Below are 26,753 nucleotides of genomic sequence, written 5' to 3'. Positions count from 1 at the left end.
ACTCAAAGAAAGCTTTGTGTAAATTGATTCATTCACAACATATAAAATGATACAATATAAATAGGGCTCTTAATTTGAGAGACTCTTACTTTATGGTTTTACAACCACCTGAAATTGTCTGCAAATTAGTATTGTGATATTCTTCTGAGAAGCTTCCACGCTCCCTTCCCTCTCCTAGATCAGTTTATGACCTTGATTCCTATTTCCCCTGAAAAATAGAAGCAATCAAGAGACTTGCACTTGAGCCCGCTCTCCAAATGTGCCAACAACCCCCCTGATCAGTACCAATTAAATGAATCCCACCCCTCCCGCTTAGTCAAGGACGCTGCTCCTATTACCTCCTCTCTCTCTCTTGCATATTCAAGCTTTCTTTTTTTTTTTTTTAAAGATAAGAACTATTTTCCTAGTTATCTCTAAAAAAATCCTCTCAGATACCATTTTCCACCATTCAGATTGTTAAAAATAAAAAAAAGTTTGACACCAGTGAGACTGTGGAGAACATATTGCTGGTAAGAGTGTAAATTGATACAACTCTTTTATGTATGGCAGTTGAGAAATATCTTTCAATATTGCAAAAATATACCTTTAACCATCAATTTCACTCCTGGAAGTTCATTCTATAGATATATTTGCATGAATATATTATTGGGGGTTTTTTTCTTACAGCAGGATGAGGAACATTATACATTAGTTTACTGTCTTTTGCATAAAAACATATGAACAAATATTTGCTTCTATATGCAAAAGAAAATCATTGAAAAATACATATATAAGAAATTTAAAAAGTTACCTTTGAGGAGCAAATGAGAGTCAGGAATGGAAAGATATTTTTTCTTTAAATGTTTAATAGAATTCACCTGTGAAACCATTGGACCCAGAGTTTTCCTTGTTGGAAGGTTTTCATAATTAATTCAATTTCTTAGTAGATTGAGGTCTATGGCAGGCAGTTTCTAATGGCTCCCGTCTTGATAAACAATTCATTGCCTCTCAGCTCATAGTTCAACCTTCTTGCTTTGCAGTAATGGACAGAATTCCTTTAAGTATCTGCACTTTGCAGTAAGCACAGTGATAAGCTTTCTCTGGAGAGGGCACTGGGTGGGCAGTGGGCAGTGGAATGGCTGAAAGGACATCCAGTGGAGATTTTCCCCAGCCCTGGGGTCCACTACATTTGGTCCCTTGATGACCATGAAACCTCACTCTGTCTCAGCAAATTTTTCCACTCCACCAGCTTCCAAAGGCCTCCTGCCTGCATCAACAACCAAAGGCTTCCAGGCTGGAACTGGTTGCTGTGGTACCAGTTTGCTTTGCAAAGTCCTGGGCAGCTTGCCTGTGGCCCAGAGACTTGTTTCCTGCTTGCCAGCAACCAGTTCCAGCCTGGGGAAACCATCGAATCTCTCTGCTGTCCAGAGGGCTGAACTTCACCTTCTTTGATGAGATCTGAACCCATCTTGGTAAGCGGGCCCCTTTCTAAATTTGTACTTCCTTAAGTACTTTCCCTAAGCCCTATGGAATTTCTTTTCTCAAAAATTGTATTGACTTTGCCTGACCTGTGGTGGCGCAGTGGATAAAGCGTCGACCTGGAAATGCTGAGATCGCCTGGTCAAGGCACATATGGGAGTTGATGCTTCCAGCTCCTCCCCCCTTCTCTCTCTCTGTCTCTCTCTCCTCTCTCTCTCTCTCTCCTCTCTAAAAAATGAATAAATAAAAATAAAAAACTAAAAAAAAATTGTATTGACTTTATTGGAGTAACATTGGTTAATAAAATTATACAGGTTTCGCCTGACCAGGCAGTGGCGCAGTGGATAGAGCAGGGGTCCCCAAACTTTTTACACAGGGGGCCAGTTCACTGTCCCTCAGACCATTGGAGGGCCGGACTATAAAAAAAACTATGAACAAATCCCTATGCACACTGCACATATCTTATTTTAAAGTAAAAAAACAAAACGGGAACAAATATAACATTTAAAATAAAGAACAAGTAAATTTAAATCAACAAACTGACCAGTATTTCAATGGGAACTATGCTCCTCTCACTGACCACCAATGAAAGAGGTGCCCCTTCCGGAAGTGCGGTGGGGGCCGGATAAATGGCCTCAGGGGGCCGCATGTGGCCCGCGGGCCGTAGTTTGGGGACCCCTGGGATAGAGCATCGGACTGGGATGCAGAGGACCCAAGTTCGAGACCCTGAGGTGGCCAGCTTGAGCGCGGGCTCATCTGGTTTGAGCAAAGCTCACCAGCTTGGACCCAAGGTCGCTGGCTCGAGCAAGGGGTTACTTGGTCTGCTGAAGGCCCACGGTCAAGGCACATATGAGAAAGTGATCAGCCTGACCTGTGGTGGCGTAGTGGATAAAGCGTTGACCTGGAAATGCTGAGGTCGCCGGTTCGAAACCCTGGGCTTGCCTGGTCAAGGCACATATGGGAGTTGATGCTTCCTGCTCCTCGCTCCCTTCTCTCTCTGTCTCTCTCCTCTCTCTCTTTCCCTCTCTCCTTTCTAAAATGAATAAATAAATAAAAAAAATTTAAAAAAAAAAAAAAAAAGAGTGATCAATGAACTAAGGTGTCGCAACAAAAAACTGATGATTGATGGTTCTCATCTCTCTCCGTTCCTGCCTGTCTGTCCCTATCTATGCCTCTCTCTGTCTCTGTAAAAACAAAAAACAAAAACAAATGTTTAAAAAAAAAGGATACAGGTTTCAGGTCCACAATTCCACAATACATCATGTGTATATTGTACTGTATATTCACCACCCCAAGTCAAGTCTCTCTCCACTACCATTTATCCCCCCTCTACTCTCTTCCACCTCCCAACATCCCCTATTCTTTTTACCTTATAGTCATTCACTTATTAGATTTAAATAATTAATAATTATTAAATCAATCAGTAATTTAATGATTCTATTAAATGTTCCCTGTATAATCCACTATGTGGTTTCTTTCTCCCAACAGAAATAAAGAAGTCACTAGATCCAGCCCTGGCTCAGATGGTTGCAGCATTGTTCTGATACACAGAGGTTACCTATTCAATCCCTGGTCAGGGCACATTCAGGAAAAACTCAATGCTTTGATGTTTCTGTCTCCCTTTCTCTCTCTAAATTCAATAATAATAAAAAGCCACTAGGTCCAGCCCATGCTCAGGGAGTTTACCCACGAGCACCAACACCGGGAGGCAAGGGTCTTTGGAAGCCGTATCAGGCCTTGAGTATGAGCTGGACCTAGTGGCATGTTTCTAAGGAATGACAAAAGTGATGAGATGTTGCTTTCTAGATTAGGTCATGAAAGATTTTGACTGTTTTCTTCTCTTTTTCTCTTTCTCTCTCTACAGCCCCTCTCAGTCTTGGGCTCTTCTTGCTTGGCGCTTGAATGAGCCAAGCTACCATATTGATTGTGAGCTGCCTTTTAGAGAGGCGCCTGTGGCAAGGAACTGAGGGCAGCCTACAACCAACAAACTGGGGCTTTCATTCCAAGACTTTGGGAGGAATGAATCCTGCCAACAATGAGGGGAGTGAGTGTAGAAGCTGACCCTTCCCCTGGGGAGCCGTAGAGATGACTGCCATGCCTGCCAACCCCTAGACTGTAGCCTGTGAGAGACCCCAAGTAGAGGACCCATCTCAAACACACTCAGATTCCTGACCTACAGAAAGTGTAAAATAGTGAATTGTTGTGTTAAGCCACTAAGTTTGGGGGTAATTTGTTATGTGATGATAGATAGCTAATACAAGTTATTTCCATTTCCTTTTCATCTTGTATCTGTTTTGGTAAGTTGCGTTTTTTAAAGAAATTTGTCCATTTCTAAGTTAAGACCTTATAGTCCACTTTATTCATTTCCTTCAGAGGTAGACAAAGTATACCAGTTCATTTGCTCAAAAATACTTCAGAAATAAAAAAAAAAAAACTTATGTCCACACAAAAACATCTATACAAATGTTCATAGCAGCTTTATTTGTAATCGCCAAAAATTTGAAACAACCCAAATGTTCTTCAATGGGCAAGTATTTTGTTTAAACTGCGGTACATCCATACCGTGGTATACTGCTCAAGCAATAAAAAAGAACAAACTATTAATACCTTCAACAATCTGGATGGATCTCAAGGGAATTAATTATGCTGAGTGAAAAAAGCCAATCTCAAAAGGTTACATTCTATATAATTTCATTTATATAACATTCTCAAAATGACATTATAGATATGGAAAACAGATCAGTGGTTGCAAGAGGTTAGGATGAAAGAAGAGGATTCAGATGGGGGGAATGGATTTGAATAGAAAGGGTATCATAGAGATAATGGAACAATTGTTATATTTTTCAGTTGTTATCTTGATATATCATCATGGTGGTTTCACAAATGCACATGTGATAAAATTGCATAGAATTACACACCCACATGCACGCCGACACAAATGAGTACATGTGAAGCCAGTGAAATCTGATTAAGGTCTGTACATTGTTATGTAGATTACAGTTATGTAAGATGCTACCTTTGAGAAAGTGTGAAGGGAAGGGTACCTGGGTCCTCACTGTATTGTTTTTGCAATTTCCTGTGAATGAGTATTTCAGAATATAAAGTTAAAAAAACACTTAGGTTGATTTCATCCAGTCTCTTGGGTTAAATATCTTTTGTAAACAGCATCTCACCTCCCATTACTCTCCATCACGTTAAGAGGTCAACTTTTGAGCTCTAGTCAGGAAGATACCCAAAGGGCACAGGGGAAGCCTTCTATCCTTAAAGAGCAGAAGTGTAAAGACCCTATGATGGGAGCGTGCTGGGCATGGTGAACCCCATGGCAGCCAGTGCGGCTGGAGCGCAGTGAGCAAAGGTATCAAAGAAAAGACAGGCTTTCGCTCCCAGTGATATGAAAAGCATCAGGAAGGTTTGAGCACAGGAGTGAAATGATCACCGAACAGAATCACTGTAGCTGCTGTGGCGAGACAAAGCTGAAGGGCAGGGGCAGGGAGAACAAAAGGCTGTCATCATTCAGGTGAGAGGACTGTGGCTTGAGCCTGCATGGTAAGCAGTGGTCAAATTCCAAATCTATTTTGAAGGATTTGCTGCTGGAACAGGTGTGAGAGCAATCAATGGGGAAACTAAGGTACTAGGGAAGATGGAGGTGTAGCCTGGGGAGTGGGAGGAATACCAGAAACTCAGAGTTGGGCACGTTAAGTTAGAGATATGTATCAGAGATCCCAATGGAGATAGATGTTCAGTAGACTGCCTATCTAAAACTGTACACAGTGCAGAGCATTAGCACCCCCACCTAACAGAATCTCATCATCTGGTGGCATTATATTCATTCTGATTGTGATACTCCTCATCATCTACATACACCTTTTATTTACTTCTGGTCTGTCCCTCCAACTCCCAAGTTTCATGAAGTTAGGGACTAGTTCAGCCCTGTATCCCTATTGCCTAGAATATAGTAGATTCTCAAAAATATGTATTTGTTGCATTAGTCTCTGAAAACTCTGTGGACCTGAACATTTGACAGTGGATGTTTTTGATGCATTTGGACAAAGGCAGGCCCCAAACCCTTTTACTGGACATTCATTATGGCAGTGGTTCCCAAACTGTTCTGCACATTGGAAGCACCTAAGGAGTTTCAACGTACTGGTGCCTGGTCCCACACCTCTACATACTGTGATTTAATGGATCTGGGCTTTGGGGTTTTTAAAATATCCTGAGGTGATTGTAATGTGCAGGTTGGGCCACTGCACTATGGAGTTTTCCATTACAAAAAAAAAAAATTGTAGTCTCTGCATGATAATTACTCCAATATTAACTATAAAGGAAATAAAACCTTCCTGGAATTCCATTTCCTTCATTTAAGTTGCCTCTCTTTCGCCTGGGTCAATTATCCATGGTTCTTCCACTTTTTCCTGATCTCTCAGTTGGTCAGTACAGGGTTACATGTTTCACAAATATACAAGATTATGTTCCACAAAAATCAGTCTGTTCTCAGCAATGAGGTCTGGGATTCTAAGCCAAATTTAACCCGCTATAATGTGTAGACATCTAATATACTTTCTCTACAACTAATCCCAACAATTGCTCTCTCCTTTTCAAAGCCATCTCTTCCTCCCTCCTCGCTTTGGCCATGCTGTACACCTCTAACCCAGACTGACCTGGCCTCCTTGATGGTCTTTCTCCAGCTTCAGCTCATATTACTGCCAAAGTGATCTTTCTAAAACCCAGATCATCTAACTCCCAAGGCTCCCTAATAGTGTCTTTAGTGTGATATTCAATTTCCTTCACTGAGGTGCCTACTTACCTCATCTAGCTGTATGACCCTAGGCAAATTCTCTAAGGACTCTGCCTCAGTTTTCTCACCTGTAAAATGGTGACAATAATGGTGCTACATTGTAATTCACCTACAGCACTCAGAACTGTGTCTGGAACTATTAAGTGCCCTAAGAGGTAAGCTACTCCTTAAACATTCCTTCCATAGTTACATTTATGGCTAGAATAAGTTCCAACCACCACCACCACCACCCCCTTTGGGACGGAGAGCAAGGGCAAACTTGAATCAGAATTCTAATTCTACTTTCTAGTTTCAAGGTCTTGGGCAAGATAACATCTCAAATATAAAAAGGGATCATCATAATGACAGTGAAGGGCTGTGTTTTCTCCCTTTTATCTCTGCTTGTTGAAATACTACTCAGCCTTCAAAGTCTAGCCAGAGGTCATTTTTCAAAGCACCCTTCCAGCTCACCACCACTACTGCCTCATAATTTCTTCACTGGAGTTTCCACACCCTACATTAGAACCATAGCTCACTGTGCTGATGATTTGGATTGGTTTTTTCCTTTTCCACACTAAGCTTCTAGAGAAAGGGCTCTTGTTTCATTAACCTTTAACCTTGATGACGAGCACAGACAGGAGCTAAAAAAATATACCAAGGATATTCAACTGAGTGAATGAGTAAAACTACTCAAGGCCCAGTGAAAATGGGTGTCTAAATTCACTCAGGACACTTTCTGTTCATATTCTGAGATTCCACATAACCGTCTTCACATGTCTCTGACACATTACTTTGCATTAATTATTTGTGTATTTGTCCTATTTTCTCACTAGGAAAAATACTCTGTGTTCACTATTTTGGACTGTCAGTATTATCTTTGTCCTCATCTCGCACTGACTGACATGACTGACCAAATTAAGGAATATTTCACCCTCTCTGGCCTATTCATTTCTTTCAGATCATTCTTAATGATGTATATACATGTAGAAATCTCAACTTAAGAACTATCTGGTAGCTCAGCTAAACCAAAAAATATACCAAGGATATCAAGATAACTAAAATGCGCCATAAACTTAATATTGACACTAAACGACTTTTAAGGTAGACAAATAATTTTATTTTGTGCATGCAAATACATGTCAAGTACTGCAAACTTTTTCCATCAGTTTTCTCTCAAACACTGAAAATCATGATGCTCTATTCTGTGAACAGCCAAAGCTAATATCTCACTTCAGTCCTACAGCAAAAACACACAGAATTCACTCTTTGCTATTCACTACCATCACAGCCCTCATTGTTCCTCCTCTGCCCTCCCCCCACAGACAGGCCTTTAAGTCCTAGCCTTCCCCATTTCATCCTATTCCTATAGCACAAAGGGAAACATTACAATTTGGAAATTCAAATTGAAATAAATGGAATAGAATTTATTCCCATATATACTCCCCATTTCATTGTACAGAATTATTTTAAATTATAGTTTTAAATAGAAGCTGAGTATATGCCTTAAAAATGAGCATTAAATCCATCTTAGAGATGGTGCCTGCTTTTTACATGATGGGTGTACACCATCTTTAATTTCATTTACATTTCAATCGAACAATAGATTTGCAAAGAAAATGTCTAATACAGACGTAAAAATATTCACACTAGAGCTTCACAATCGGTTGTACAATTGACAAACAGGCCTCTTTTCCCAAACTTTCCAGCTAAGCAAGTTTATAAAATGTAATCAATGCAACAAGAAAAACATTTCTCTTTCACTTCCAGGGAAAAGAATATGCAATAAACAGTATATATGCAGACAGCAGTTGCTGCAAGCTAACCACGATACTCCCAAGTGGCTATACAGTGGATATGTGCAGTACAAATAAAAGCCACATGTGTTGTATCACAACTACAGTATAATTGTTTGCCCAGCTAAGAGAATGCATGCACTTCCATGCCTTGGGTTATAACGTGAGGCCTAATTCTTGACAGATCGATGGAATATATGCAAATGACCTTGGCTTTTGGCAGTACTAAGTGCAGCCAGTGTCTGTGTTCCAATGGTTTGAAGATATTTTAAAATTTTTATTTAAAAACAAAACAAAAACACCAATTTGGACTTGGGGCGTAATAACAGCTCTTGGAGTAAAAACAAGACTCCAGTCAAATGTGGAGTGTTATGATCAGTGGCCTTGACCTCTTGTATTCCCTTGCCAGCAAAGGGATACAAAGAAACCGCTAGTAAAAAGGAGTAACTAGCAAATTACTCAATTGACCCAGAAATGGGATACTCCTTGAGCATATTCATTTTTGTTCTGCTTGCAGAAGGGGTTCTTATGTAGAAATTACAGTAAGTGATCCCATCAACACTCTTCATTCACTAAAACACAAAAGTTCTTCCAGTTAACTAATACATAGTTGCATTGCAACTTTTCCCTTTAATGATTAGTTACCAATACTGGTGACAGTTTGCTCAGAAAGTGACTCAAACCAGGGAAGAAATATTCAGATTCAACGTTGAAATCACATGCTGAATCTGATCATCGCAAATTCCACCCCTGATAATAAGACAACCATGGCTTTAACATCTAAAATGCAAAAAGCAAGCTAAATGGTTTTTAAAACATGTGTTCAAATGTTTAAATGATCCAATTTTAAATTCCTACAAACTGCTGTGCATCCTGTAATTTTCTCAAGGCAGTGTATAAAATTGGAATGTGCTTTCTTTAACAGGAAGGGCAAAAGTAGGTTTACAGTTGATCACTGGGGCAAAAGTAGGTTTACAGTGATTGCTGCAAGCTAACCACACTACTCCCAAGTAGTGTAAACCCCACCCTGAACTTAGCATCAACTTGAAATTTGAGTGAAAGTGACTAGGTCTAAACAAATCAGAAATTTCAGTCCTAGTATAGGAAGTTTCTTTTATTATTCTCTTGTGAGACTAAATAGCTACTAGGAAAAAATCAGTGCTACCGGCCCAATGAAGTACCTTGTCTTGAAAATTACAATGCACAACTTTCATGCATGACACTGGTGTTGAGTTTAAATTATGGCAGCAAAGGCAAGGGAATCTGCTTTGTTCAGGTACCAACTAGAAGAAATACAGATGTAACTTTCTCAGAATTTACAAAATGAAATGAGACCACAAAAGAGAACTCCTGATGCTACATTCACAGTATCTGAATGAGACACATGGACTTCAGAATGGGACTTAGAAACTGAAAAACAAAAAACATAAGTGAAAAAAACAAACGAAAAAACACCATTTCCCACTTTCCAGACCTCAGCCTATTTTTTTCTAGAGCATAGGCAACATACATAGTTTAGTTACCAACATTACAAATTTCCTCTCCTATTGCTTTCTACCCTTTGATTTCAAACAGACATACATCTCATGTTGGTTCAAGAGTCAATGACAGGGAATGCCCCAATTTTAAAGTGACATCTTAGTCTGATTTGTGTTTATTCCTTTTTGACATCAGTAGTTACCATTTTAAAGAAAGGTCAAATAAACTGAGCTTTCTTCTAAAGTGGCAGAGAACCAATGTCTTTACTTCACATTAAACTCACCATGAGAGACAGAAGATGGCTACTACCTAAAGAATACAATACAGAATAATCCCAACACAGAAACAAGTCCTATGTGGTTAGTGAGAATGAGAGTAAGTTTTTAAGAACAGGAAGTTATTGTTTTATGGGATCACCTGCTGCAAGACAAGCATTACTTGAATATAAACGGTCTGAGACATACCAGTAAGGCTGGTAAGGTATATACATACACTGATGCAAATGTAACTTCACTGGACAAGTAGGCAAACACCTAAGCAGTTTATCCCAACCCCCTCCAGCAGAGCACAACCAAGTTTCAAAATCTCAATTTTAAAACTAAAAAGATATGATTAAATACACAAGATCAATTTATGTAGTATATATTCACCCTCAGATCGTGCTGAAGATGTTTTGCGTAGTTCTGTTGCACAGAGGATTCTTTCCCTGAGGGCACATAAGGAGCTCTCAAACTGTTAATAGGTCTCTATTTTGTAACAAAATAGCAATTCTTAAATCTTAAAAAAAAATACATTACCTTCAACATGGAAGATCTCACTATTTAAATATCCATGAAATAGACATTATGGTTTGCATGTCCTTTTTTGGAAATACAAACAGCAAATAAAGTACATTGGAAGCATTTCAAATGTAATAAGCACATATTTATAGAAAGGTTCTGATATAAATTATATAACAATCATGTTCCTGTAATATCCTAGGCTAATTTATAACGTCAGAAATAAGTTAATGTAACATGGTTTAAAACTCTTGTTCCTATTCATTTCAGGTTACAGAGTGAAATAAATAAAATGTCTTTGTAGGGATAGGGAGCACTGGCCATGGCAAAAAGGTACAGTACTAACCAAAGGAAACTAAGTCAAGGCTACTGTGCTGTTATGTTACAAACATCTTCATACACTAGAGCATTAAATAAATGTGTAAGATCTTCCATACTGACACCAGAATATCAAAACTACCCCTTTGTTTCTCGGGTATATTTACAACTTATCAGTCACCTTATGAGCATGTTCATTAAGACAGGTATCAAACACCAGTCTTGACTCATTCTGATCAAGAAATTTCAGGGAAATGTCAACCCTCCCACCCCTGGAAATGTGCACAAAACTTTTATCAAAATCTTATCTGATACAATGCTGTGGTTTTGTAAAACAACTAAATAGCTCAGACGACCAATAACATGATCCTGTTGAAGCATTTTGCTAGCAGGAAAAGCCCTTACACACAGTACACCTGGTGAAAGATCAGCTTGGCTTAAAATATTCCAGTACAATTTTCAGAGTAAACAACTTCACAGAAGTTAATTAAAAAATAATAATAAAAGTCAAACTAATCTTAAAGAAACAGGAAAAAACAAACTATAGGTAAGGTAACCCGAAAGGAATGCCCAGCTTTTTATATTCAAATGTTGACTGAAATTTAGGTTTCAATAAAATACCTCCAACAAATCTGAGGCATGCCTGGTTGAACATACTGCATACTTTCAGATGCCAAGTCAAAACACTTTCCAGTCACATTTTAGCAGGGCAGAAATTATTCATGTTTTTAAGTATGAATAAAGATTAGCCAATGTTCTATTATTACATGGTTCATAGTCTTATCAACCTAACAGTCAATAAAAACGGAAAATTAAACCCCAACACGAAGCAACAATAAACACTATTTAACCAAGATAATGCAATGAACATCCAAAATAATTAGTTTAAATTAAAAACCCAGCAATACCATCTTGTTAGTCAGTGCAAACGCTACATACAGGGTTTTCTCAAGGAAGCTGAAAGCACCTGATTCTTTTGCCAAGTCATCAGATCCAATAATGGACAGGCTTAAATCTGCATTTTAAAAAACTGCCATTACATTAGTGCATAATTTATCAAAATTGTAAAAACGATTCTGCATAACTTAGGAGAATTTAATATCTAGTACATCAGCTGAAAGACTTAGGCACTTGGTTATATAATTAATTACTTCAACAAGTAGCCTGTGTATAAATATTAACAAAGCAGAAACTATTACTGAAAAATGGAAAATTTAAAAAAAAATTTAATGCTACAGATAAAAGCACTGCACCACAATCCTACATATAATGCAGTAAAGAAAGCTAGTATATAACCCTGCAAAATTCTATAGTAAGAACATCTAACTCCACTCTGCAAACTAAGAAAAGAAAAAAAAAAGTCCATGCAAAGTCCCAAGAGAAAGATAAATAAAGCAGCTGGAATGAGATGGAAATTTCTCTTAGTGAAACATAAAATAGAAATAAATAAGTTAATTAATTCTACTTTCACTAGATGTATTATTGTAGGATCCTGCTAGTTTAATAACTGAGTTGTTAATTTTCTATAGAAGCCATTTAAAATAGGAAATGGCTCAGTTACTGCACCAGATTGCTACAAACTCATAAAAAGCTGCTTGAAGCTTAAGTTAAATGTCCAAATTCCAATCACTTCTGGAAAGTGAACGTGTTACCCTAGTAAAGTAAATTTTCTTTTTTTTTTTTCATAATGCTAATGCAAGAGGGCCTGAAGTATCAAAGAGTCCACAGGAACTGGATGCCCCCAGTATTATCTTTTTTTTAAAAAAAATATACATTATATAATATATATTATATATATAAAAAGCTAGTGTAAATGCTTCCATGGTATGGTCACAAATTTGAAAGATGAATCTCCTTTCAGCTGTTAACCATCTTCCCATTTGCAACAACAGGTTTTAAAAAGTCATTTTTCTCTTCAGACATAACATGGGTTTTCAGAATGAGGCTGCCAACGCTGACGGATGTGGTGATGGGGAGGCAACTTGCATTGCTAATGGACACTGGGAGTGGCTGGCTAAAGCAAGAAGTTACCGGCAGAACTGTTTTTTGCTCCTCCCTGAGAAAAAATAAATGACATTGAAACAAATTAGTTTTAAGTGAAAACTTAAAAACATATGTAAAATGTTGTACCAAACTTTAAGAGCTCTCTAACAAAGGCATGTCTTTATCTAAAAAGTATCAGAGATTACTAAAAAAGCTCTATTTTCCAAAAATGAAAAGGAAAAAAAAATTAAATACTGGCTAATTTCAGGCCAACAAACTACCAAGTTCAAGATCAGCCCATATTTTTGGCAGTAATTATACAAAATGGCACTATTAAAGCCAAGAAAATCTTAAAAACTTAAGATTTTTAAAAGGGAAAACCCTTTATGTAAGGTTTTTTTAAAAGATTTTATTTATTGATTTTATTTTATTTGTTTACTTTCTTCTTTTCCAAGCGAGAGGAGAGGAGATACAGACTCCCGCATGTGCCCCAACTGGGATCCACCTGGCAACCCCTCTGGGGCTGATGCTTTGTCCATCTGGGGTCATGCCTGCAACTGAGCTATTTTTGGCACCTGAGGTAGAGGCTCCACAGAGCCACCCTCAGCACCAAGCGCCAATGTGCTTGAACCAATCAAGCCATGGCTCTGGGAGGGGAAGAGAGAAAGAGAAGAGGGAAGGAGGGGTGGAGAAGCAGATGGTCGCTTCTCTTATGAGCCCTGACCGGAAATTGAACCTGGAACTCTTCCAGAGCCAACCGGCTTAGGGTTATTGATTTTAGAGAGAAGAGAGAGAAAGAGAGAAAAAGGGGCAGAAGAGCAGAAAATAGCAACTCATAGTCGTTGCTTCTCTTGTATGTGCCTTGACCAGGCAAGCCCTGGGTTTTGAACTGGTGACCTCAGTGTTCCAGGTTGACACTTTATCCACTGTGCCACCACAGTTCAGGCTCATGTAGCTTTTAATTCTCCCTTTTGTAGTCTATAACTCTGGTTACTGGATTGAGGAGTATCACCTGATGCTGGAGCACAAAGACTAATTTTTATCCCAAGAAAAAGCAAGTTTCAAGCTACTAACCACAATGGATACTTTGTTAGTTCAAATTTAACTCTTCTCGTAAAAATCCAGACTGACCAAATCACTGCCCATTATAAGGTCTTTCCCTCATAGGATAAAGAAGAGCCACAAATGAATTTAACACTGCATCTATTTCACTTTAAATATTGACAGTTGTGAATTTTCTGTCTAACACTCACAGCATCACATGGTCTTCACCTAAACTCTGTCTCCTCTGCTCCAGCGGCTCCTTTTGGTGCTGTTGGACTGGATGCCCATTTTCCACTGCTGTTCCATTCAGCAACTGATCATTTTGAGAACTGATACCAAGCTTCATGTCCAGGATCTCCTAAGGAAATACAACATGAACCCTTCAGTGTGAAAGTATTGTACTTTATTTACCAATGGAATGAAGCCTCCTACACCCCCATCTGTGGCACTTACTTCAATTTGTTCACCCTGTCCATCAGGTTCATCAGTGTCAAGTGCAGAAAGCTCTAACTCAATGTCCCTATCAGGCTTAGTATCGGTTGCATCTTCTGTATAATCACTCTGTAATTAAAAAAACAACACTGATTTTATAACTGAAAACTGTGGCTTCCCTTTAAAATTAAAGTGGGGATCCTAATGACTGATCTAAAAAATTATCTAAGAAATCTGAGACCACAATTTTACTGCTACTGTAAGTTTTAAAAGCAACTATCTAGCAGGAAAAGGCACATTAAAACGCACTAATGACATAAACCTATATGCAACAACAGCAAACAACAAATATATTAAGCATGAAGCTGATAAGAGCTTACCTCTCCATTTCTTAATTCAATTTCCTTGCTTAGGAGATTTAAAGTAAGGTGACGGCCTTCATCCAGGGAATTCCACTTCTGTTGCATAGCTAGAGCATTGGCCTCCCTCTGAAGAAGCAATGAGTTACTCTTGGCCTATAGGAGAAAAAAAGTAAAGATGGCTTCTAACCACCAATCTGTTTTTTATTTAAAAATTATTATTTATTGATTTGTTTTAGAGAGAAAGGGAGGGGGAAAGAAAGAGACAAATGTCGATTTATTGTTCCACTTACATATGCATTCATTGGTTGCTTCTTGTATTTGCCCTGACCAAGGATCGAACCCACAACATTGGTATATCAGGATGATGCTCTAACCAACTGAGCTATCTGGCCAGGGCTAACATTGTATATATTTTTTTTAATTTAAGTGAGGGAGGGGAGACAGATTCCTGCATATGTCCAACCAGGATCTACCCAGTGACCCCCGTCCAGGGCCAATGCTTGCAACCAAGCTATTTTTAGCTCCTAAGATGAAACCATGAAGCCATCCTCAGTGCACAGGGCCAGCTTTGCTCAAACCATTCGAGCCATGGCTGTGGGAGGGGAAGAGAAAGAGACAGAGAAAGAGAAAAAGGGGGAAGGGGTGGAGAACCAGATGGTCACTTCTCCTGTGTGTCATGACCAAGAATTGAACCCAGGACTTCCATATGCTGGGTCGATGCACTACCACTGAGCCAACTGGCCAGGGCCAACATTGTATTTTTTAATTAGTCAAAGCTGAGTGACACCAAGCTTACCTGCTGAAGTTCAATGCTTAAAAGGTCTCCAGTACTGGAATGCTTTCTATGACCAGATAAGTCAGTAACAATGAATCTGTCCCTTTAAAGAGAAACATATTTATTGTAATAAAAGTGAAATAAGTGAAGCAACTAAAGCAGTAATGACTATATACTATATATGTTTTATGTAACAGGTCAATTCTGACAGTTTTAATCATCATTCCAAATGAAAAAGTACAATTTTTTTCAAAAACTTTTTATATAGCTAAAACTAACAAAGAACATTTTATGAATAACTGCAAATAGACTCTGTACTCTGAGAATACATACAAGTCTGAGAATAGACAATTCTAAAGAATTCAGAGTAAATTTACCGTTCAATATAGTGTGCTGATGATGTGGACTCATTACCGTAAGAACTCCACCTTGAATCAACAGCATTGACATAAGGGACATAATCTACAGAAACACAGAAAGAAACAATGACCATAAAGTGAAAAATCAGTATATAGATGTGAACAGATACTTTTCAAAAAGATCCATATTTTATCCAACTAGCCATGTTCTCCTGGCTAAACCATTTAATTCTGAGTTTACTGTGGTTGTTAAATGGAGGGAAATGTTCTATACCTTACAAAGTGAGGATTAAAAAACACAGTGCTGCCTGACCAGGTGGTGGCATAGTGGATATAATGTCAGACTAGGATGCGGAGGACCCAGGTTCAAAACCCCAAGGTCACCAGCTTGAGCATGAGCTCACGGGGTCTCTAGCATGAGCGTGGAATCACAGATATGACCCCATGGTCACTGGCTTGAGCAAGGGGTCACTGGTTCTGCTGTAGCTCCTGGTCAAGGTACATATGAGAAAGCAATCAATGAACAACTAAGGAGCTGCAACGAAGAGTTGATGCTTCTCATCTCTCTCCCTTCCTGTCTGTCCCTCTCTCTGTTTCTCTCTGTGTGTATCAGAAAAACAACAACAAAAAAAGTGCTAGAACATATCAGGTGAGATATTAGTTAAATGGATTACCTGATACGCTGATGGGCTTAGTTGCACTTCCTTGGGAAGCAGTGGCCTGGACAGGATCTGTGGTATGGTAACCTGTACGGGAAGATCTGGAAATTGCACCCCATTTTGAGATGATAGGTCCATCGCTAAAAGGAATTATTGGGTCTTCTTCTTTTGTCCTCCTTTGAGTTTCAAATAAATGTACTCTTCTCTTAACATCTCCACTATCTAGGTCCTGCATAAACCAAAGAAAATCACTAAAAGAACTATTGGCAATTACTTCAGCTAATATGACTACAAGCACATGCTTTCAAAAGATGTAATTAAGTTTTTTGCTAAATTTAACACTAGCTGTAGCCTTCAATGATAATCCAACATCTATTTTAAACCACCAAACTGGGGTCAATAATTTAAACATTAAATTCATTTTAGTTCAGACTTATCTAACTATAACTGCTGCTTACAGATAAGTTACATAGCAACAATGAAGATGAAAGCATTCAATCATTCTAAAACCAGAGTCAACATGCGTAATATCCTCCCAGCCCCCCAAATCATACCATTAACACAGCATTTGAATTAGCAATCACATCTCTGGGTTCTGAATCAATGGCATTTATACAGGAGCCTATGGTGCCACAAGACCACGGAGAATAATGGGAAAGATGATCTTCTTCAAATTTTGTCCCACTCACACTCTCAGAGAGCTGATTTAAAAAAAGAAAAAGGTATAGCCAATAGTATAAAACTTAAATTTACAAATTTGTAACTAATATTAAGTTACTATAGAGGACTTCGTAGTAAACAATTAAACCTTCAGTGATAATATAAAAAACTGTCATAAGTAACTAATAGTACCTTTACTGTTTATATTAATTACTTATAGAAAATAGAATACCTTCTCTTTTTACTTTGTCTTTTAAGTCCTCATACGAAAGCCCTGACTGATAGTATTAAAACCAATCAATATATTTATAGCATGCCTCTTACACAGTATGAAGTGCTCTAGAAAATGGGTGAGGGACAGACACAGAAACACACGGATTACAGCTATAGCCTAAAGTAATTTAAAATTTTGAGAAAAGAATAATGTGTGTAAATAAGGAAACCTAACTAATACACCATACAGTATTAAATATAAAGAACAAAAAGAATTGAAACAAGGCTCTGAAACTAGAAGGGGAAGTAGATACATTTTTTAAAAAGACTAAAAGGATGACGACAGAACAAGAATACTAAAGTTAGAATCACTAAATCTAGTTTATTAATTATATAGATAATTTGAAAATTCAAGGACAAAAAGGTTAAATTATTTATCCCAAATCATATTACTAACTAATAGCAGATCTGAGTCTCAGGGAAGTACTTACTTCCTAAAGCATAGTATAAAAAATGTAAACAGTTTTCTATTAAGCAAGGGGCAAATCTATCACTCTGTGGACAAGATGTTTACCTGGTCTGAAGAAATCTAAGTTTGATAAGACAAATTTAGATCTAGTTTAAAAATTCAATGTCTTATTGAAATATTCATGGATGAAAATATTTGATGTCTAGGATTACGTCAAAATAATCCAGTAGGAAAAGGAGCACAAATGAAATTAGACTAAATTGGTAATTGTGGAAGCCAAGTGAGGGTACATGCGATTAATTATACTGTTCTCTTACTTCTTTTAAAAAGTCTCCTCATGAAGAGATTAAGAAACAAGTGTTATATTAGAACCTCCAGGGATGGGGAATAAACCAGAGGACTCAAAAAAAAATTTTTTTTAAGTGATGTTCTCTAACTATAAAAATTCTGAAAACACTAGGGTATACTGAAATGATCCTGGTACAAAAACTTGTTTTCTAATGACAAAAACAATAATTTACAGTGATGTAAAGCACCATGAATAATACGGTAGGCATTTCTGTACCTTTTGTGAAGTAGGGAATATCTCAGATAGACCAAGATTCAAATCTCGGCTACTTATAGGCTAAATTTATTACTTGGGCAAATTACTTCTCTGAGTAGAAATATGGATAGCACCTGCCCCCTAACATTTTTGTGAAAATTAACATTATGTAATTACTTAGTACAGTGCCTGGCACAAGTAGGTGCTCAATAAATGGCAGATATAAATTTTATTATCCATAAAAACCATAAAATTAAGAACTATATTGCTAAAAGACTTTGAATTCTTAGTGGAAAAGGGACTGTGACTTAATGGTCTTCAGCATTTCACAACATCTAGCGATAGTGCTACCGTGTTTCCCCAAAAATAAAAGTGTCTTATATTAATTTTTGCTCCTAAAGATGTGCTAGGTCTTATTTTCAGGGGATGTCTTTATTTTTCCATGAACAAGAATTCACATTTATTGTTAAACAAAAAAATCAACACTTATTAATATACTGTAGTCATGTCATCACAAACATCAGCATAACCAGCCAAACTCTGAATTCCATCAAGAATTTCTTGTGACTCTATTTCCACGTAAAACAATCTACCGTTTCCCTGAAAATAAGACAGTGTCTTATATTAATTTTTGCTTCTGAAGATGTGCTAGGTCTTATTTTCAGGGGAGGCCTTATATTTCTAAGCTTGAAAAAAATGCACTAGGCCTTATTTTCGGAGAAACAGGGTAACATTCAACGTTTATTGAATCAAATTCAGCTATACACCAAACCACTGCAAAATATCCACCACAGCTAACCCTGCTTTAAATGAGTGCTCTGAAGTCAGCTGTTGGGACCTATCCCTGCAACATTAAGTGATTGAAACCTTTCTTACGTCAGTGCGAAAGTCTACACTGAACAGAGGAGAAGGTGGTGTTGGTGACTGAGTTGCCACAGGGAGAGTTGAAGAAACAAGAGGTGCTTTCTGAGTGTGGTACTGGGCCCACTGTTCTGGCTTTCTTCTTATCTGCTCCTCGCAACTGGTCTTCAAATGACCACAAGGTTCCTAAGGGGGGGATAAAAGAAATAATCTTAATCATGTAGGGGGCAGTCAACAAATTTATGTGCTATGGAAATAATGTAAATAACATATTGAATTTTGGGGACCAAAAACAAATTATAATAGGGAAGTCATCCTAGCCTATTCTTCATACATGTAAATGAAAAGGTCAAGTATATTAAAAGTAAAATCTGGGCACACACTTTTGGGGTTTTGGAAAGTCATTTGTATGACTGTGTGGATACTGAAAACCGAGCCTGTTCCTAAAGGTTTATTTACCTTCTCATAAGCTTCTTATCCAAACAACATTTATTGAGCATTAATATGCATCAGGCCCAGTTCTAAGAGCTATGTTTTTCCTGATTTAATCCTCACAACAGCCTTATGAAGTTAAGTGTTATTTCATCAAACAAATAAAAAAAACTGACAGAGAAGTCAAGTAATTTCTCTAAGTCACATAGTAAGTAGAGGAGCCAGGATATATTCCTGGGTGGACCATTCCACTACAGCAGCATTCCTATTTCCTGCTTACCCTTGCTAAAGGCACAGATGTCCTTGGTTCACTTGGCTGCTGACAAGCCACTGAATAATACCCATCTAAGGAGTTATATCTTTCTCTCAAAGACGTCTGGTAGACAGACGAGTGCATCACATCCATTGGAGGTAAAGAATTGCTTCTAATAATGTCATCTCGTTGGTACATAGGCGGACGCCAGATGCGCCTGCTGTCATACACAGGAGCATACATTCCAGAAGGTACTGGGGGAACTGGTCCATACGGCTGCGGAGGAGGAGGTTGGTAAGGAGAATTCATTCGATCTCGAGGGGAAAATGTACTATAATGATCAGCATATGGCATGGAAGCAGGTGGGAGGGAGGACTCTGGAACATTATTGGACCTCACAAAGCGAGGAACACAGGGAGCCACACCAGCTGGTACCGTCGGAGGTGGTGGGTAGTATCCTTGAAAATTGGAAAGAGAAATATTTAATGTAATCTAAGTAAAATTCAACATTTTATGATTAAAGTATAAAGCAGTCTTTGATGTGGAAAAATAAAATAAGCTTTGATCTTAGTTACCCCTGCTTTTGAAAGAAACTACATCCTTTTCAAGATACCACTATATATGAAAATCATTGACATTCATTACTTTGTTAAACTGCTCTCTCTGCCCTGGCTGGAGAGCTCAGTTGAGTAGCCTGAGCACAGAGGTTGCCGGTTTGATCCCTAGTCAGGGCACATACAGGAATAGATCGATATTCCTGTCTCTCTATCTCTCCCTTTTCCTTCCTTTCTTTCTAAAGTCAATAAAGAAAAAAACTTTTTTCATTTTTCCGAAGCTGGAAACAGGGAGGCAGTCAGTCAGACTCCCGCATGCGCCCAACTGGGATCCACCCAGCATGCCCACCAGGGAGCGATGCTCTGCCCCTCTGGGGCGTCTCTCTGTTGCATCCAGAGCCATTCTAGCGCCTGAGGCAGAGGCCACAGAGCCATCCTCAGCGCCCAGGCAAACTTTGCTCCAATGGAGCCTTGGCTGCGGGAGGGGAAGAGAGAAACAGAGAGGAAGGAGAGGGGGAGGGGTGGAGCAGCAGATGGGTGCCTCTCCTGTGTGCCCTGGCCGGGAATTGAACCTGGGACTCCTGCACGCCAGGCCAACGCTCTACCACTGAGCCAACCCGGCCAGGGCCGAAAAAAACTTTTTTAAATGACAATGTAAACTGCTCTCTAAAAACACATGACAGAGTTATTAACAAATGGTTGGTAAATTCTCTTCTAAGGCATCTATTGCCACAGGTTTTGAAATAAGTAATTAAAGCAACACCACTGATACTTAACCTTGTTCCATGCTGAGGTTGAAACCTCTTTCAAAAACTATGTAAGTTATGCACTGTCTTTCCAAAACTACTCCTAAGTACATTAACCAAACATTTTGCATATCATTTCAGGGGATTTAGTGAAATCCCTGAAGCTCATCCATAAACCCTATATTTGATTCACAAGAATGAGAACTTTAAAACTATTTGTATGTAGAATTACAAATTCTTAGAGCGGGAAGAAAACTTAGGGGTCATGAAGTCCAAAGGATTATTTTTAAATGTAAATATTCTAGAGAGACATAAATGATTCACTTACTTATCTAAGAGCAACAAACTTTATGTTAGTTTTTTTTTTCTTAGAGTTATCTAAAATTACCTACCTGTCTGTGGGTACTGTGGTACTTCAAAGGGTATCTGAGTCCTTGGATCTTGAAAATACTGAATGTTTTCAGAATGCTGAGGATATACTGGTACTCTAGTTATAAATGGGCTGGATTTTGGAGGCACAGAATTCAGTTCTGTTCCAACATTAGAAGGCCCAGCTGAGGTAGCCGCTACATTACTTACAGGAGTCTTGGGTGGAGAACCAATTTTACTGGAGAGAAAATTTAACAAAGGGCAAATGATAAAATCAGTCTCTCACTCTTAAGACTTCCTCAGTAGAAATTCTTCATAAAATTATATATAGTGAAACAACTAAGAGAAACATACTTTAGATATTTCCGTAGTGACAAATAAGGCAGTGAATTCATTGTTACCTTGCATTGCTAAGTCTAAGCATTATAGTAACATATCTCTGACAAGAGCAAAAATAAATACAAACAAATCCCAGGCACTAATGTGACCCATAAATCCCTCTTCACTTGTTCTTTGAACAAAAATTTTTCCTATCGGAAATTTTTTAAAATTCCTTTTCAGTAAGTTCTCAACAGAAACAATATAGTCTACCAGTAGGATTCTTTGGGACAAAGACAATAGACATGTAAAGAAAGGGTTGTTCTATTAAGAGTTAGGTTAGCTGAAATATAAACACATCAAGAAATGGCCATTTTGTCCACTTTGTTAACTGCTATATCCAGGACCTAGAACAGTTCTTGGCACACAGAAGGCACTAAGTAAATATTTGTCAAACAAATAAAATAGTTCCTGCCACACATTAAATATCTGTTGGATGAACAAAATGCCAATGAAATAGTTACTCATTATATTAATGCAAAATACACAAACTGTTTTATATATATATATATATATATATATATATATATATATATATATATATATATATTTTTTTTTTTTTTTTGTATTTTTCTGAAGCTGGAAACGGGGAGAGACAGACAGACAGACAGACTCCCGCATGCGCCCGACCGGGATCCACCCGGCACGCCCACCAGGGGCAACGCTCTGCCCACCAGGGGGCGATGCTCTGCCCCTCTGGGGTGTCGCTCTGCCGTGACCAGAGCTACTCTAGCGCCTGGGACAGAGGCCAAGGAGCCATCCCCAGCACCCGGGCCATCTTTGCTCCAATGGAGCCTTGGCTGCGGGAGGGGAAGAGAGAGACAGAGAGGAAGGGGGGGGGGGTGGAGAAGCAACTGGGCGCTTCTCCTATGTGCCCTGGCCGGAAATCGAACCCGGGTCCCCTGCATGCCAGGCTGACGCTCTACCGCTGAGCCAACCGGCCAGGGCCTATTTTAATTTTTTTTTACAGGGACAAAGAGAGAGTCAGAGAGAGGGACAGATAGGGACAGACAGGAACGGAGAGAGATGAGAAGCATCAATCATCAGTTTTTCGTTGCGACACCGTAGTTGTTCATTGATTGCTTTCTCATATGTGCCATGACCATGGGCCTTCAGCAGACCGAGTAACCCCCTGCTCGAGCCAGCGACCTTGGTTTCATGCTAGTGAACTTTTTGCTCAAGCCAGATCAGCCCGCACTCAAGCTGGCAACCCTGGGGTCTCGAACCTGGGTCCTTCCGCATCCCAGTTCAACGCTCTATCCACTGCGCCACCTCCTGGTCAGACTATATATATTTTTTAATATGAGAGATTTTCTTTGTTGAGACACTAAGCAATCAGCTCCACAGGATCTCATCATGGCTTTTTAAGAAGTCAAACTTTTCCCAGACAAAGCAAAGCTAAAAAAGTTCACCACCACCAAAACAGTATTACAAGAAATGTTAAAGGGATTTCTTTAAGAAGAAAAAATATATAAATAAAAATGGCAATAACTACATACCTATCAACAACTACTTTAAATGTAAATGGATTAAATGCTCCAACAAAAAGACAGAGGGTGGCTATCTGGCTAAGAAAGCAAGACCCTGATATATGTTGCCTACAAGAGACACACACATCAGATGGAAAGACACAAACTGAAAGCAAAAGGTTAGAGAAAGATATTTCATGAAAATGAAAACAAACTCTGGGTTTACAAATGGAGGGACACAAAACCAAGTTGAAGTGACTTTCCAAGGTCACAACACAATTCAGTTGAATAACCAGGATGAGACTCAAATTTTTTGGTACTTAGTGCTTTTTCTGCATAAAAATTCTATTAATTCCTTTTTCTCAAGAAAAATAAAAATACTCAGGCATTTCTAAAAAGTCTAAGTAACTCATATTAAGCATTTTTACCTAATACTTACTTTTCAGTTACAGACTCTGAAGAAGGCCCAGCAGCATTCTGACCATTAGTGCCAACCTTCCCCACTTTCTTCACAGCCTCCAGATTTCTCAATGCACTGTCAGCATTACGTGGGATTAGCTGGGAAACACTGCTCTCTGCATTGGGAATTCCGTTTGTACTTGGAACAATTTTCCCCGTTGTTTCAGTACTTCCTATGACAGAAATGACATTTCCGGCTGTGGTTGTGACAGTGTTGTTTACACCAACTTTATTGAGAAGAGGAAACGTTCTTACAGTTGCATTGATCTTTTTGTTCCTTAATCGATACCTGTTTTAAAAACAATCAATGTATCGGTGAATATTTCACTAAATCTTACATGCAAAAAAAAAAAGGCAATGGGAAAAAATTTAAAAAGAAGGCACTGCTCTGAAAAAGTTTCTTAAACTAAATATCATACAGCCTACATCAAACTCTGCTATAGTAAATGCCACATGAAAATATATATGCTATTCAACTACACACATATACCTAGGCACATAATACAGCAAACAAAGTACACATGTATTGAAAGAAGCCTTTTGAGAGAGTGGGAAGAGATCTCCGACTGGAATATAAAGTACACTATGTAAAAATGAAAGAGACTATACAAAATGTATATGTAGTTAGGAATGTAGAATGAAGAGAAAAGTATGCATGAGCTGAAAAATTCTCTGTTGTTACCAAATTATTAATGTATTATATAATTTTAAAGAAAGAAAAAAACTAAAACTCAGGTTTAAATAAACAGATTACTTTATAAGATGATACCAGAAAGGCAGGCACAGACTAAATGATACAGGGTCTTAAAATCACAGGCTAGATTTTATAGCTTTATCCACCAGGTAATAACAAGACAGCTAAGTTGCTCATTATCTACAATGAGCCTTACAGCAAAGTTCTCCACTTTGTGGGAAGCAATGGGAGTGGGGATGGGCAATAGTAGCTGTATGGAGACTAGGCAGGAGACACAGGGAATGACAGCTTGGACTGTAAGAGTGGAAAGAAGAAGAGTTGAGTAATATATAGGAAGCTGACCTAACAGAACTTAGTGACTAAGACAAGCAGGTGAAAAAAAGCCGACAAAGATGGTTCCTATAACATGACATGTGTTAATGGCTGGACGAGGGGACACTGCGGGAGAGCAGAATGAAAGTTAGAATAGGTGGATGTATGGGAATAGAAAATTAGATCAAAGTGAGTTTCAAGTGTCTAAAAACAAAAGGGAGATGTCCCTTAAGAGTTGATACAAAGGCCAGTTGTTCATTAGAAACGATGGAATGAATTTTTTGGTGAAATCTCAATGTTGTATGTTTTAGTTAAAAAACAAAACAACAAAAATTTAGACAACACATAATATAGTTTATATCCATTTAATTTTATGGTTATGGTAAATGAACACAGAAAAAGAAATTACCCACAGTAGAAAAGGAAGATACAGGAAAAAAATATATTAAAAAGACCAAAACTCATAAAAAGAAAATGTATCTGCTCTACCATTTTACCTGGGCCTTTGCTGTTAGCTTCAATAGAACCTGAGCAAATAAGACTGCACATAGGGGTATTTTAATTCCAAACAGGTACTTAGCAGAAACATGTATTTCAACTATACAATGGCCTAAAATATGAACCCTGAAAAAGGTTCTAAGTCACTTATTATGTTACTCTTGCTCCCAGAAGCAACAAAGTACTTAATTTCATCTTGGAAACTCATCAGAAACTTCAAGATTGTACCTTAACACATTCATAATGACCAAAATTTAAACCCGTATGAAAGAGAATTCTCATAACTTACTTTTCAAGCTCTTCCTGAGAGTGGGCAAAAGTACAATTTGTTCCTCGTGGACACCCTCCTTGCTGTCTCAGATCTCGGCACATGCTAGTCTTATATTTGCTATTTGGCTGGGGCTACAAAAAGAAAATCAGTGTGTAGAAAAGTAAAGATTTCAGGTGTTATTCACTCTTGGGACACCAGAATTTCATGACTATACCTTTAATTCTTTATTGTTTTTAAGATTTTTAAATTTTATTTGATTTTTAGAGAGAAAAGAAAGAAAGAAAGATGGGGAGGGGCAGGAAGCATCAACTTGTAGTAGTTGCTTCTTGTATGTGCCTTGAGCAGGCAAGCCTGGGGTTTAGAAACAGTGACCTCTGCATTCCAGGTCAATGCTTTATCCACTGCACCGCCACAGGTCAGGCTACACCTTTAATTCTTTTTCACATAGAGAAGTAATTCTTGTGCTGAAATAATTACCATTGCATTGTACCCTGTTAAGAGTTATATGGTTATGTGGCATAACCCTGAGTTGGCATTTTAGACATTCCTTCCAAGGATAATCTGAAACTAGTTCAAATGTTATATCTTTTTATTTGTAGGACAACACAATGCCCATGGAAATAAAATATTTTCTCATCAATTCATTGCTGTGTTAAAAATATGATTAACGCCTGACCAGGTGGTGGCGCAGTGGATGGAGCGTTGGACTGGGATGCAGAGGACCCAGGTTCGAGACCCCGAGGTCGCCAGCTTGGGCGCGGGCTCATCTGGTTTGAGCAAAGGCCCACCAGCTTGGATCCAAGGTCGCTGGCTCCAGCAAGGGGTTGCTTGGTCTGCTGAAGGCCCGTGGTCAAGGCACATATGAAAAGCAATCAATGAATAATTAGGGTGTTGTGGTGCACAATGAAAAACGAATGATTGATGCTTCTCATCTCTCTCCGTTCCTGTCTGTCTGTCCCTGTCTATCCCTCTCTCTGACTCACTCTCTGTCTCTGTAAAAAATAAATAAATAAATAAAGATATTCAGCCTGACCAGTGGTAGCACAGTGAATAGAGTATCGACCTGGGATACTGAGGTCGCCGGTTAGAAAAAAAAAAAAAAAGAGAGAAGAAAAGAAACCAAAAATATGATACCAAAATCAGCCAATAATTTAGAAAAGCATTTAAAGGACGTTAAGTTTGATCACTTAAGTCTTCCCAGGACATGTAGAATATGATTTCCCCTAAAAGTAAAATTTAAGAAATACCTACTTGTAAACTTGAGGGTGCAACGCTCTTTTAGGCTTGGAGTTAAGTTCACACAAACAATGAGGCAAAATATAAAAAGCTAATTATACCTGCTATGATTTACATCAA

General features: G+C 38.4%; 1 protein-coding gene across 3 annotated transcripts in view; it reads right to left on the bottom strand.

Moving 5' to 3' along the window:
• Nucleotides 1–6,620: 6,620 nt before the first annotated feature.
• RC3H2 (ring finger and CCCH-type domains 2) overlaps nt 6,621–26,753 on the bottom strand; it is a 53,053-nt gene continuing 32,920 nt past the window's right edge. For 2 of the 3 annotated variants that reach the window (XM_066367218.1, XM_066367217.1), the window contains 13 exons: nt 25,416–25,528; nt 23,603–23,911; nt 21,340–21,554; nt 19,675–20,105; nt 18,978–19,148; nt 16,770–16,916; nt 16,231–16,444; nt 15,575–15,659; nt 15,219–15,300; nt 14,441–14,575; nt 14,082–14,189; nt 13,838–13,986; nt 6,621–12,657 (listed from right to left, as the gene is read on the bottom strand). In XM_066367218.1, the coding sequence (XP_066223315.1) occupies nt 12,459–12,657; nt 13,838–13,986; nt 14,082–14,189; nt 14,441–14,575; nt 15,219–15,300; nt 15,575–15,659; nt 16,231–16,444; nt 16,770–16,916; nt 18,978–19,148; nt 19,675–20,105; nt 21,340–21,554; nt 23,603–23,911; nt 25,416–25,528 (2,358 nt within the window). In that variant the 3' untranslated portion in view covers nt 6,621–12,458. The remainder of the gene's footprint in view (nt 12,658–13,837; nt 13,987–14,081; nt 14,190–14,440; nt 14,576–15,218; nt 15,301–15,574; nt 15,660–16,230; nt 16,445–16,769; nt 16,917–18,977; nt 19,149–19,674; nt 20,106–21,339; nt 21,555–23,602; nt 23,912–25,415; nt 25,529–26,753) is intronic. The other variant, XM_066367219.1, reaches the window with a different exon arrangement.

This window comes from Saccopteryx leptura, chromosome 2, assembly GCF_036850995.1.
Source record: "Saccopteryx leptura isolate mSacLep1 chromosome 2, mSacLep1_pri_phased_curated, whole genome shotgun sequence".
NCBI lineage: Eukaryota > Metazoa > Chordata > Mammalia > Chiroptera > Emballonuridae > Saccopteryx > Saccopteryx leptura.
The sequence above is the reverse complement of the archived record's forward strand: the minus strand, read 5'-3'. Positions and strand labels throughout refer to the sequence as shown.